Genomic DNA, 12,730 nt, shown 5'->3' with positions numbered 1-12,730 from the left:
CACACACACACACACGTGCGAGTTTGCGCACATGTACACTTACACAAACATGTATGTGTGTATCCTCTTTCTCCTTATTACCACCAATAGCTAGGAAAGGTTACGCGATCGAATAACTCCCATCCGTACGAAAAGATGTACTAAGGAGAATTTTTTTTTTTTTTTTTTTTCTCTGTCTGTCTGTCTCTCTGTCTGTCTCTCTGTCTCTCTCTCTCTCTCTCTTTTACTTTTCTTTTTTTATTTTTGTACCTTGGTTGACTTATATAAACACAAGTATACTTATGATATAATTTTTTTTTTTTTTTTTTTTTTATTTCCCCAATTCGCCCCCCTTTTCCAAATAGGAATTTGCACATTTTGTCTAACTGAGGAGAAAAAAATAAAAACCATTGCAAGTTAAAAATTTTGTATTCCTTTTTCATTTTTATTTAGTTTAGCTTGCATTTACGCCTTATTTGGTGGGCATTTGTTCGTGCGTATGTACACATATTCGTGTGCATATACATGTACATATGCATATACACACTTACATGCACGTGGAACAATGTTCGGGATAACGCTGACCAAATGCAAAATTTATTTCAATAATATATACTCGACAGTGTCGTTGGAAGAAAAGCTGGGGAGGGGAACGTATGGAGATGTGTACAAAGGGAAGGTGATAAAGTATAGTAATAATAATGATTTGTATGAGAACACAAACTATTTGCCGTATGACTATTATACAGACGAATTTGTATTTTTTCGAAAAAATGTATATGCAATAAAATTTTTTAGAGATGATTTAAGAACAATAAATGATGAAGGAATAAGTTGTACAACATTAAGAGAATTGATTTGTTTAAAAAATATAGGTCGTCATCCAAATATATTACGATTAATTGATGTTACTATAGATAGACAGAAATGTATAAGTGAATATATAAATAGACAGATATTACAGCATTATACTTCTAATTACCATTTGCAAGCTAAATTAGATATGACTCCATTATCTGCTCATCAAAAATATATATTTGCTGCTTATGAATATTGCGATGGAGGAGATTTAAAAAAATTAATTCAAAGGACAAAGATTAGTGAAGACCAAGCGGGCTTAAATTTAAAAGAAGCAAAATGGCTATCTTTTCAATTACTAAACGGATTAGCATATTTACATAATAATAAAATGTGCCATCGAGATTTAAAACCAGAAAATGTAATGTTACAACAAACAGCTAATAATAAATATTTACTAAAAATTGGTGATTTAGGTTTATGTAGAGAATTAAAAAATGATGGAGATATGACTCCAACTGTTTGTACAATTTATTATAGACCTCTAGAAGTTTTGTTATCCAAATTTGAAATATCAAAAAATAAAAAAAATAAAAGAAAAAAAGAAAAAGAAGAGGACTATTATAATAATAAAGATTTTCAATATGGATTAAATGTAGACATATGGTCAGCTGCTTGTATTATATGCGAATTAATTATTGGAAAACCATTATTTAGAGGAGTTACAGAATTTGATCTTATAATACGAATTGTCAATTCGTTAGGAAAACCTAATAATGATGAATTGGAATTTTTTAGTGACTCCCGTTTTTATCCTTTAAAAGCTGATTTTTTTAATGTTAATATTAAAAATAAAAAAGATGCATTAAATGTAATTACAAATGGTAGAATTGATGAATTAGGTATTGATCTACTAGTCAAAATGTTAAAATATAATCCTAATGATAGAATTACAGCTGCTGATGCACTTTCCCATCCATGGTTTTCAGACATACGTTTCGATAATTTAGATGGAATAGGGGTTTATAACTGGTATGTACATTGTTTGAAATATTACATAGGTATTAAGACATTTAGAGAAATTGAACAAAAGAAAAAAAAGCTACTAACAACTACTATGATTTCCCATTTTTTATGTAAATCAAATGATAAATATGCAAAAATTATTTTCAAGTTAATTAATGATACCTTTAAAAATTTGGGAGGATATAAAAAAAGTGGTAGGAGATCCTTTGCCATCTTTTCCGATAGATATGCAAATGATGAAATGAATTCCAATGGATTCATAAAAAGAGCTAGTATAAAAGTTTTAAACGATATGAAGGAAAAAAATGGAATGGATACAAAAGAAGACCTTTCTTCTTTCTATGAAGATTCGACACATTACATGACTCCTCCTACTGCTTCTGCCAAAAGAAGGAAATATAACAGATCAAGTTATCACGTTATCAATCCAGATCACTCCTATGAATTCGCTAAAAATATGCGAATCAAACGGAACCTATCAATACCTGACTTTTCCACTCCTGACAGGAAAAAGCAGCGGAAAAAAGACTTCAAGTCGTCCACCACGACCAACAAGAGCATTGTACAGGACGTCCCCTCCTTCCAGGGCTTCACCTGATCCGAGCGAATTGCATATAAGAAGCATACGTGCATATACACACACATACATACACACATACATACACACATACATACATACATACACACATACATACATACACACATACATACATACACACATACATACATACACACATACATACACACATACATACATACACACATACACACAAACACACAAACACACTTAGGTGCAAGTTTTTCGTCTACACTTCTCCCTTATGAACCTCCCCTAGTAAACCATCACATACAACTTTTGAATTTTTTCTTTTTCAAGGGGTTATATCTATTTTTTTTATTTATTTCGTTCCTTCCCCAATTCTCTACTTCCTCGTTTCTGTCTTCCTTCTTCCTTTTTTTGTCCAAAAAAAAAAAAATAATGAATATATCTTAACACATTGGATGCCTATTACACATGCAGACACTGAGACAAGCGTGTGAATGCAAAAATTTTATCAAGGTGATAATTATTTTCGACCATCCATTTTTATTTTCAAAATTTTTAAAGAAATAAAGTTAACCCATTCAAACGAGAAAAATGTAAAATATGAAAAATATTATGTACATTAAATACAAGATAAACAAACTGTAAAATAAGAAAAATACAAAAAAGGAAAAATACAAAGAAGGAAAAATACAAAGAAGGCAAAATATAAAAAAAGCAAAATATTAAATAAGCAAAATACAAAAATGGCAAAATATAAAAAAAGCAAAATACAAAAAAGGCAAAATCTAAAAAAAGCAAAATATTAAATAAGCAAAATATTAAATAAGCAAAATACAAAATAGGCAAAATATAAAAAAAGCAAAATACATAAAATGCAAAATATATAAAATGCAAAATATATAAAATGCAAAATACAAAAAAAGCAAAATATAAAAAAAGCATAATACAAACTGTATACACTCATGTATACACAACTGATAAGGAAAAAAAGGGGAACAGCTACCTTTCCATTATTTTTTCACGAGTTGAACTGCATTTGACACGAAGGGCACTTGGTGTTGTGCGATGTTAAAAACCACCTACAGGGAGGAAAGAAGGAATGAATACATTTGTAAACACATATATGTAGACGCGTGCAAACGCATGCAAATATACATACACATATGCACGCATGTATGTGTGGGGGACGTACTTGTGGAGGCAGTGGCTGTGGTATGCGGCGTTGCACTTCGAGCACGTTTTATCACAGGTCTTCCTTTCGTGCAATATCATGAAGCATATATTACACTGAGATTTATTTTGAAAGTAGCTATTCATTAGATTATCAAATTTTATAAAAATTTCGTTGATATTGCCAGTCCTCGCGTATTTGTACATGCTCTTAATGGAATTGTGCACATAAGCCTTCTTGTCTGCTCAGGGGTCAAAAAAAAAAAAAAAAAAAAAAAAAAAAAAAAGGATGTAACATGAAAGATAAACGATGAATGCGTTAGGGATTTACGGTATGAACCAATGATATAAATAGTTCAGAACCAATGAGGGATAAAAAAAAAAAAAAAAAAAAAAATTTGTTATGGAGCGAGTGCTTCCGAGGAACAGTCACACCCAAGACGACACACAGAAAATATGCATACAGTCATATGGTCATGTAATTTGATAGTTAATTAAACAAATCCGCATAATCGCATGCACACGTGCGTACATATATATATATATATATATATTCGTACGTGCACACATATACGTACACATGTATATGTATATGTATATATGCGCATTGCTCCATGCTTGCATACGCTTTCTTTTTCGCGTGCCTGCCCCTGATCTTCCTTACTAACCTAGAGCTTCTATCTTATCTTTAATGACGAGTTGGGAAAAAGGATAGTTGGGCATAAAACTGAGGGACAGTTTGACCGTGACATCCTCAAATTGTTCGCTATCATCTTCCTTAATCTTGTATTTAAAATACAAAGTTTTCAAAACAGGGTTATAAGAAAATGTAGTGTTTACGTAACTGCTAGCTAGAGCACTCAACTGACTTAACTGATGATCAATTATTAGGTTAGATAAGAGTAATTGATTAAAATTTATAATATCGAACAGTTTGTTTTCTTTAATTATTTTGATCGATTCACGGGGATATACTGTTATAAGGAGCAGAATTAAATGCAGAGAGAGAAAAAAAATGTAAAACTTGTTTTTGTTATGGTCTACTCTGCTACTTCCCACTTCGTCACTCCCTACTGTACCATCCGTGTACCCCTCTAATATGTCATTAACTTTTTTAAAGTCATTCAAAAAGTTGTACAAGTTTAAATTATGATTTTCTAAAAACAGTAAAAACTTTTGATATAAATCGTCTTCATATATAAAATATTCTGAAGACAGACATATGTTCAACATGGACAGAAGTACGTTCAAATAATTCAATTTCAATAAAAAAGAGTAAAGGTCTAAAATATTCTTGTTTAAATGAATTCCTAAAAAGATATTCGTCATATGACTCTTCAATTCATACAGAATGCTTTCTTTTCTTTTCCTATCTTTTTTGTATTTATTTTTTGTTGTGCCTTCCTTAAACTCTTCTCTGTTATGCGCAGGGCCATCTTTCGAATTATTGTTACTGTTACTACTATCACCTACAAAGCAGTCAACACCTACGAAATTATTATTGCTTGTGCAGCAATTATACCTTAACGATGAGGCATTGCTTAAGAAGCTGCCATCGCTTGTGCAGCTGTCGTACTTTGTATCCTTCCCCCTATTCTTTTCTGATTTATTTCCATCCAGACCCCCACAGATAACACCACCTAAACCGTTCATACCTTTCATACCGTTCATACCGTTCATACCGTTCATACCTTTCATACTGTTCATACCGTTCATACCGTTCATACCGTTCATACCGTTCACATTATCCACTTCATTTACACACACATCATGCTTATTACAATTTAGTATTCTCCTTTCGTAATGCCCTTCAGGCATAGTAACAACAGAATTTAAAAAACGATTTTCTACATGTTCCTCCTCCCTTTCCTCACCTCCATTAATATATAGATAACTACTCACTGTATGAAACATATCCTCATTAGCATTTTTCAGTTTGTGTAATTCGTTAAAAAATATACTATTTGATAAAAGAATTGTACGTGTCTTTTCAATAAACACACTGCTATGCTTAAACTTCTCTATATTTGAAAATAAAATATATAAATAATAAGTATTTATATAAATATCTAGCATTTTTTTCTTCAACTTAATCAAATACTCAACGGATACCACATCTTTTTTAAAAAATATTTTGTTCATAAAATATTCATTATATTCACTAATACATAACTGTAATGTGAAGAAGTGGATTTTATATATGGAGCTAAAACATATAGAGTCGCAATCGAAAAGCTTCTTTACTATCTTTACACAGAGTGCTTTTAACTTTTCATTTATGTAACCTTTACAACATTGATCTGTTGATAGAACAAAATAAACAATCTTAATCATGTTTTTCATAAACTTCTTTTCATTTACAAAGTTAAGAGGCGTTACGTCACTTACTCCTATCAAATTGTATACGTACAGTAAAAAATGTATGCCCATTTTGCTGTGTAGTAGTAGGGCTTCTTTTCTGTCATCCTCATTCACAGTCCTTCGGTCATTCTGCCCGTTCATCTCCCCTTCCTGCGCATTGTTCTTTCTAAAATTATCATCAGTACAACTACTAACGCTACAGCTGCCAACGTTAAAATCGCCATTATTACTTCCTTTATTGGCACTACCACTATTGCTAGCACTCAGAGTGCTATTCAGTATCCTACCTTTCTCCTTGTACATGGAGGCTTTTTCCTCGTAGCACTTCTTGTAGTGGCCTTTTAGAAAGGCAAGATAACTCATAAAAATGTTTTTCAAAGCATCCGCATTACTGTTAAGGAAAAGAGAAGCTTCATCATTACGAGGTTCGCCCCAATCGCTGTAGTCAATGCCAGTCCAACTTCTAATCCCGCTTCCAATCCCGCTTCCACTCCCGCTTCCAATCCCGCTTCTAATCTCGATTCCATTTTTAACTCCTTTAACGAAGGACATGCAGCAAAAAAAAATGTCGTAGTTACTTAGATCCAGGTTCTTCAAATCTATAAGAAGCCTTTGAACAATCGTGCACTCAAACAAATTAAAGCCAGTAATATGCTTACTGATGCATACTAAATGTTTTAGCAAATTTATTAACTCTAACTCATTTTTTGCACTCAAGTTAAGATTCTTATCAATATAAGAATGAAAAAATGAAGGTATTTTCTGTTTCAACTGGTTTATCTTATTCTGATAGAGCTCCTCGTCACTAAGTTTCTTCACATCTGTACTACTGTCCTCCTTTGTATAATTAACATGATCTTTGTTACATTCCTCATTGGGCATACCTCTATCTTTATTCTTACAACCACTGTAACAGTTTTTTTCACCCATATTGTTCTCTTCCTCCCCCTTGTTCATTTTCATAATATATTTTATTATGTACTCCTTAAAAAGGAAAATTTGCACTTTTAAATCGTAGAAATTTTTTAATTTAAAGCTGTTTAATTTGTGGGCTATATCATCCTTCAACTTCTGTTCTCCTTCATCTTTGTAATTCCTCTCTCTTAGTATTGCTTTACATATTTTAAGAAATTCATAATTGTATATTTTCTTCATAATACAAACTACATCCGAAATGGCTACCTGTTCATTTGGATGATCCACTGCACTTTTCCTATCACTATAATGATATATATAAAAATACAAGTTAAAAAGACTGTGTTTATTCATTACTGCATCATCCCCTAATTCGCTTCTTAACGTATTTAAGAAAACATACAATTCCTTGCATCTAATATTTGAATAAATATAATTAAAAAAATTATCCAAGTGGTTATCTGTTTTAAGGAATTTTCCAGTCTCATGGTTTGAAGTATATTCCTTTTCAATGTTATATGGCTCGAAAAAAAAAAAAGTTAAATTTTTCACATCCTCAAAAGTGAAAAATTGAATATCATAGTATATTCTATATATGCACAACATCCGTTGGATATATTTAGGATTTATAACATCTTCCTTCTTTATAAACAAATGTATTTCCATTTTATCTCCTTCACCATCGTCTTTCATTGACTGATCATGAAGATGCTCTCTTTCAATAGTAGGCACTTGCACTCTACCATTATCATCGTTTCTGAATTTCGTAACATGTTCGAAGAAGATGGAGGCACTAATCACATTTGCATGAATGTGACAGTACTCTCCACGGGCATAGCCTCTTTTTCTGCTTCCACTGTTTTGACCGCTTCCACTGCTTTGACCGCTTCCACTGCTTTGACCGCTTCCACTGCTTTGACCGCTTCCACCGCTTTGACCGCTTCCACTGCTTTGACCGCTTCCACCGCTTTGATTACTCTTGACGCTCTCATAGCTTAGCTCCTTTACAATTGGGCCGCTTCTATACGGACCATTACCATTGCAAGGAAACGTCGTTCGCTCTTTCCCATTATCCCAATATGCTTGTTCCCCAAAAGAGTGATATATTTTCCGCATTAATGACAAGTACGAATAAAGGGTTTCCTTCCTTAATTTGGAAAACAACTCCTTTTTAAACTCGTCGATGTAACTATAATTTATTTTTAGGTATATTACAAGGATGAAATACAAGCATAAGTCATTAACTTCTTCATTATTACTACTATCCTTCGTATGTTTCGCTAAAATATATTGAGTAAAAAATTTTAAAAAAAATGTGCAAAAACTACTATCAGGAAAAGTTTGCCTTTTATCCATTCTTTTTTTATATATATGGAACATGTCAAAGTAAAAATTCTTATCAAATAAAGCATAACTCATATCATCAACATGTACACATTCATAAAAAGTTGATAGTAATTTGTAGCTACTAGTAGAACTAGGCAAATCTAGCTCCATACAGTACTTATATATTTCTAACGCAGTAACAGATAAATCAAAAAATTTCGTTTTTCTATTCTTCATAAAGGTAATTAGCTCTATACACACTGACAGTTTGTCTTCAACAGTTGCTTCACTCACCGGTTCGCTAAAAAGAACCTAAGGAAAGGGGAACGCGGTTACGCGCGGTACGAGCGCACACGCAGAAGTGTGTACGTATATGCCCATAAATGCAAATATGGACGCACATATGTGTAAATATGCATTCACATATGTGTAAATATGCATTCACATATGTGTAAATATGCATTCACAGACGTGTAAATATGGACGCACATATGTGTAAATATGGACGCACAGACGTGTAAATATGGACGCACATATGTGTAAATATGCATTCACAGACGTGTAAATATGGACGCACAGACATGTAAATATGGACGCATATATGTGTAAATATGGACGCACATATGTGTAAATATGCATTCACAGACGTGTATATGCGCATGTATATGCGTATACTCATATGTATTTGCACTTATGCGTGTGAAAGGGGTACGACTTTCCATATCTTTATGGTACCCTTCTTAAACTTCATTTGTCTAACCTCCAATAAGGACTTAGATATCCTCTCATAATTTTCACTTTTCCTCATATAAAAGGAGTCAAGTACATTCAGGCTAATACCCAAGGTGTCAAAATACACATCCTTGGTCATTTTACTACTTACGAGCAATTTATGAAGAATAATGAACAAACTATCGAAACAAAACGTGGAATTCCGCTGATTAAACTCCCACTTCAAATTAATATCATTCATTACGAGCTGAGGGGCATTCCCCTCCAAGTGCTTGTCCATATCGTGCGCAAGAAGAAATCGGAGCAAATCAAAATTGCACCGCACAATTTCCACCATTTCGTAGTTTTTATACTCTATTAGATGAAATAAAATTATAAACGTATCTTTTAAAAGGTATGCAAAGTATTCTTTAGTACTGTCACTTATGTTATGGTGATTTCCCTCGCTCCCAGGAAATAGTATACCCTTTAATTCTTGCAAAAATAACAACATAAAATTTATTGCAGCGCAATATTTTTTACTCATATGCATATTGTCTTCACTATAACACATACTGTTGTTCATTACCGTATTATTACTTGAAAGATTATTCTCATTTTGCTCCTTCCATCTGTTACTCTCATTACCTTTCTTCAGTCTATCGCCTACATCATGTATATACTCATTTAGTAAATGTAAACAACGTCGAACCACTTGATCCTTACTTACTGCCGAAAGAACAAAATTACAAAATGCAGAGAGTACACTCTTTTCATCCATATTTTTTTCATCCACTAACTTTTTTCTTAAATGATCAAACTGATTTTTATCTTTTCCATCCCTCTTATTTGTTTTTTTCTTTTGGCAATAATATATATTTGTAAGCTGTTCATACATACTTGTACTCCTAAAACAGACATTACAGTTGTCTAAATTTTTCTGAACAAACAATGTTTCCAAAGGTAAGAGCATAATATTTTCATACAAAATTTGGACACATTGATTTTCGGTAAATACATACATACAATGTTGTTCACTTCCCCCTTTGCTCTCTATACATGCACCATCCACTACGTTCTCATTTGCTTCTACAAGGGTGCTCCTTTTGGTGTTACTTATATGCTCTTGTTCGAACTTACAATTTACTATATCACTTGTCGGGGCATCATCTAGTTTTTCTCTACTGAACGGAAAGCGTTCAAGTAAGTGAAGTAATATATCGTAATAAATAGCTACAGATGAACCCCGTCCATTGAGTAGCAAAAAATAAAATAAAAAAAAAAAGAAAAAAAAATAATCTTGAATATCTTTTTTTTCAAATATAAAAAGAAATAAAAATATATTAAAGTTAAAAACATCATTTCCATATATTTTGTTTTGTTTTACTAAAGACAAATAACTTTTCAAAAAATTTTCATTAATTTTTTTTTTATTTTCTGATAGGAAATAAAGTAATAAAAAATGATTTATATTTTTCATAATATACTCCTCTTTATTACTTACTATACATCGAATATAATTAAAAATATATGTATTACCCTCTTCATCATTCAAATCCATATAATTTATTTTTTCTTTTTTTAATAAATAAATAATATTAAATATAGAGAGATACATCATTTTTTTTACCCTTAAATTTTCTTTATTCTTTTCATATATAAAATTTAAAGCATTCAAAAATGAGCTAAATATATTCCTAAAACTTGCAAATTCCTCCTTAACAGTTTCTTTAATCTTATCTTTATAATTTCTTTTCAATATCGACTTATTGTTCTCGTCTATAATTTCATTCTCACCCTCATCAAAATTGCCATTTACCTCTTTTGCATATTTTATGATCATATATAAAAGAGCAGGAAAAAAGCAAAGCACATTAAAAAGATATATGTTGCTATCATAATCCTCGTCATTGTTCATATTTTTTAAATTACTTGTCACTGCTTCGTTCATATCATCTTTAATATATTTCAAGCACTTGTACAAATTTACAGTATTCACATTTAACTTCTTTACATTTAAGTAGAGTTTATTTTCCTCTTGTAACCTTAGTTTTGCTCCTTTTTTTTTTTTTTCTTCCTTTTCTTCTTTTTCCAAATTTTTTCCCTCTCCCTTGTTCGGAAATATGATCGACAGAATATCACTCGAGAGGCTCTTCACCTGAAAGGGGTTAAGTAAGCGGGAAAGGGATGTACACACACGTGCGCATAATATATATGTGGGTGCATGTGGGGATATGTGTTCACGTTTGTACATACGTGTGTATGTGTATTAAATACATAATTGTATGCATTAACAATGGCATAACCAATGCCGAAGCAAACATATACACAGAACTGTCAGACTTACACTTCTACTGTAATCAAATAGGGAAACAAACAAAGGAGGTAAAAATATACTTAAGTGCAATTTTATTTTTGTTTTTATCTTTTCTATGAACAACTTAAGACACAAATTTAAATCTGTTTAAGGAAGAGTGTGGAAAAAAAAAAAAAAAATTAAAATTATTAACATTAAGAAATACTCGAGGTACTGAAGTACGTGTATTACAACTGCGAGTGTAACTTGTGCAGCTAGAGAAAAAAAAAGGAGTTCAAAGGTTCGGTTGGACAGGCGAAAAATACACACGCAGTTACATAAGCAGTTACATACGCAGTTACATACGCAGTTACATATGCAGTTACATACGCAGTTACATACGCAGTTACATATGCAGTTACATATGCAGTTACATACGCAGTTACATATGCAGTTACATGCGCAGTTACATATGCAGTTACATATGCAGTTACATATGCAGTTACATACATATGTACATATGTACGTCTGTGCGTATAACTGTGCTAGTATATGCTACTGAAAAGAGGGTATTACTTTCCCTTAAACTGTAATTTGGATGATATATTAACTTTTTATAAACATTTAAAAAAGGGGGGAATAAATGACTAACTGCGTCTTCATCACATTTACTCAGGTGCAGAATTAATTCCTGTATGTCAAAAAAATAAAATAAAATAAAATGTGTAAAGTTACATTGAAAAAAACGTATACACATGGAATATACGACAATGTTAGCATCGCATTAACACATATGCGATGGATGCATACATACGAGCGCCCACACATATGTACTAACATACACTCGTACGCCCACGCACATGTACTAACATACACTCGTACGCCCATACATATGTACAACGATATACTTATGCATAATTTATCCGCCGAAAAGGCTGCTTAACGAGGTTACATTTATGGACTTGAGCTTTGTCTGAAGACTTTTTTTATGCAGTTTATTAATACAATTAACAATAAGCTGAGAGTTCTTGGAGTCTATATCCGAGACTGCGTTTTCGTTACTTTGCATAAAAATGTTCGTTAACAGCGCATCTTTACTAACTAAAAAAAAAGAAAACATTTATGAACATTCAGGTAAAATTAACAAATACAAGAGGAGTACATTGGAAAATATGACCACGCAATGGAACAGATTTGTGTATTTACGAGATAGAAATAGTAATATTGGCAAAAAAAAAAAAAAAATTAAAAAAATAAGAAATGTTGAAAAGATTGGAAAAGTTCAGAATGTTGGAAAAGTTAAGAAAGTTGGAAAGGTTCAGAAGGTTGGAAAAGTTAAGAAAGTTGGAAAGGTTCAGAATGTTGGAAAAGTTAAGAAAGTTGGAAAAGTTAAGAAAGCTGGAAAGGTTCAGAAAGTTGAAAAAACAGAAAAGGTTCAAAAGGTTAGAGAAGTCGAAAAAGTCGAAAAAATAATTCTTTTCATTTTTATATACTATTACAATAATTTCCCTTAGGAACATACTCTTCCTTCAATTTGACTACCTTTTTTTTCTTCATAATTTACGAAAAAGGCTAAAACTTGTTTATTGGAGTATTGAAAA

General features: G+C 31.8%; 2 protein-coding genes across 2 annotated transcripts; one reads left to right on the top strand and one right to left on the bottom strand.

The window, feature by feature from the left end:
* Window positions 1-544: 544 nt before the first annotated feature.
* Window positions 545-2,401, top strand: CRK5 (cdc2-related protein kinase 5, putative; the record flags this gene model as incomplete). The annotated part of the gene is made up of 1 exon (XM_029006143.1): window positions 545-2,401. The coding sequence occupies one exon, from the start codon at window positions 545-547 to the stop codon at window positions 2,399-2,401; it is 1,857 nt and encodes a 618-aa protein (XP_028862662.1).
* A 967-nt stretch (window positions 2,402-3,368) lies between these two features.
* PmUG01_11047600 (conserved Plasmodium protein, unknown function) lies at window positions 3,369-12,686 on the bottom strand (the record flags this gene model as incomplete). Its single annotated transcript, XM_029006142.1, has 8 exons — window positions 3,369-3,429; window positions 3,543-3,762; window positions 4,189-8,434; window positions 8,883-10,991; window positions 11,181-11,293; window positions 11,706-11,820; window positions 12,082-12,230; window positions 12,629-12,686. The coding sequence occupies 8 exons, from the start codon at window positions 12,684-12,686 to the stop codon at window positions 3,369-3,371; spliced, it is 7,071 nt and encodes a 2,356-aa protein (XP_028862661.1).
* Between the last annotated feature and the right edge of the window lie 44 nt (window positions 12,687-12,730).

This window comes from Plasmodium malariae (genome assembly GCF_900090045.1).
Source record: "Plasmodium malariae genome assembly, chromosome: 11".
NCBI classification, from domain to species: domain Eukaryota; phylum Apicomplexa; class Aconoidasida; order Haemosporida; family Plasmodiidae; genus Plasmodium; species Plasmodium malariae.
The sequence above is the reverse complement of the archived record's forward strand: the minus strand, read 5'-3'. Positions and strand labels throughout refer to the sequence as shown.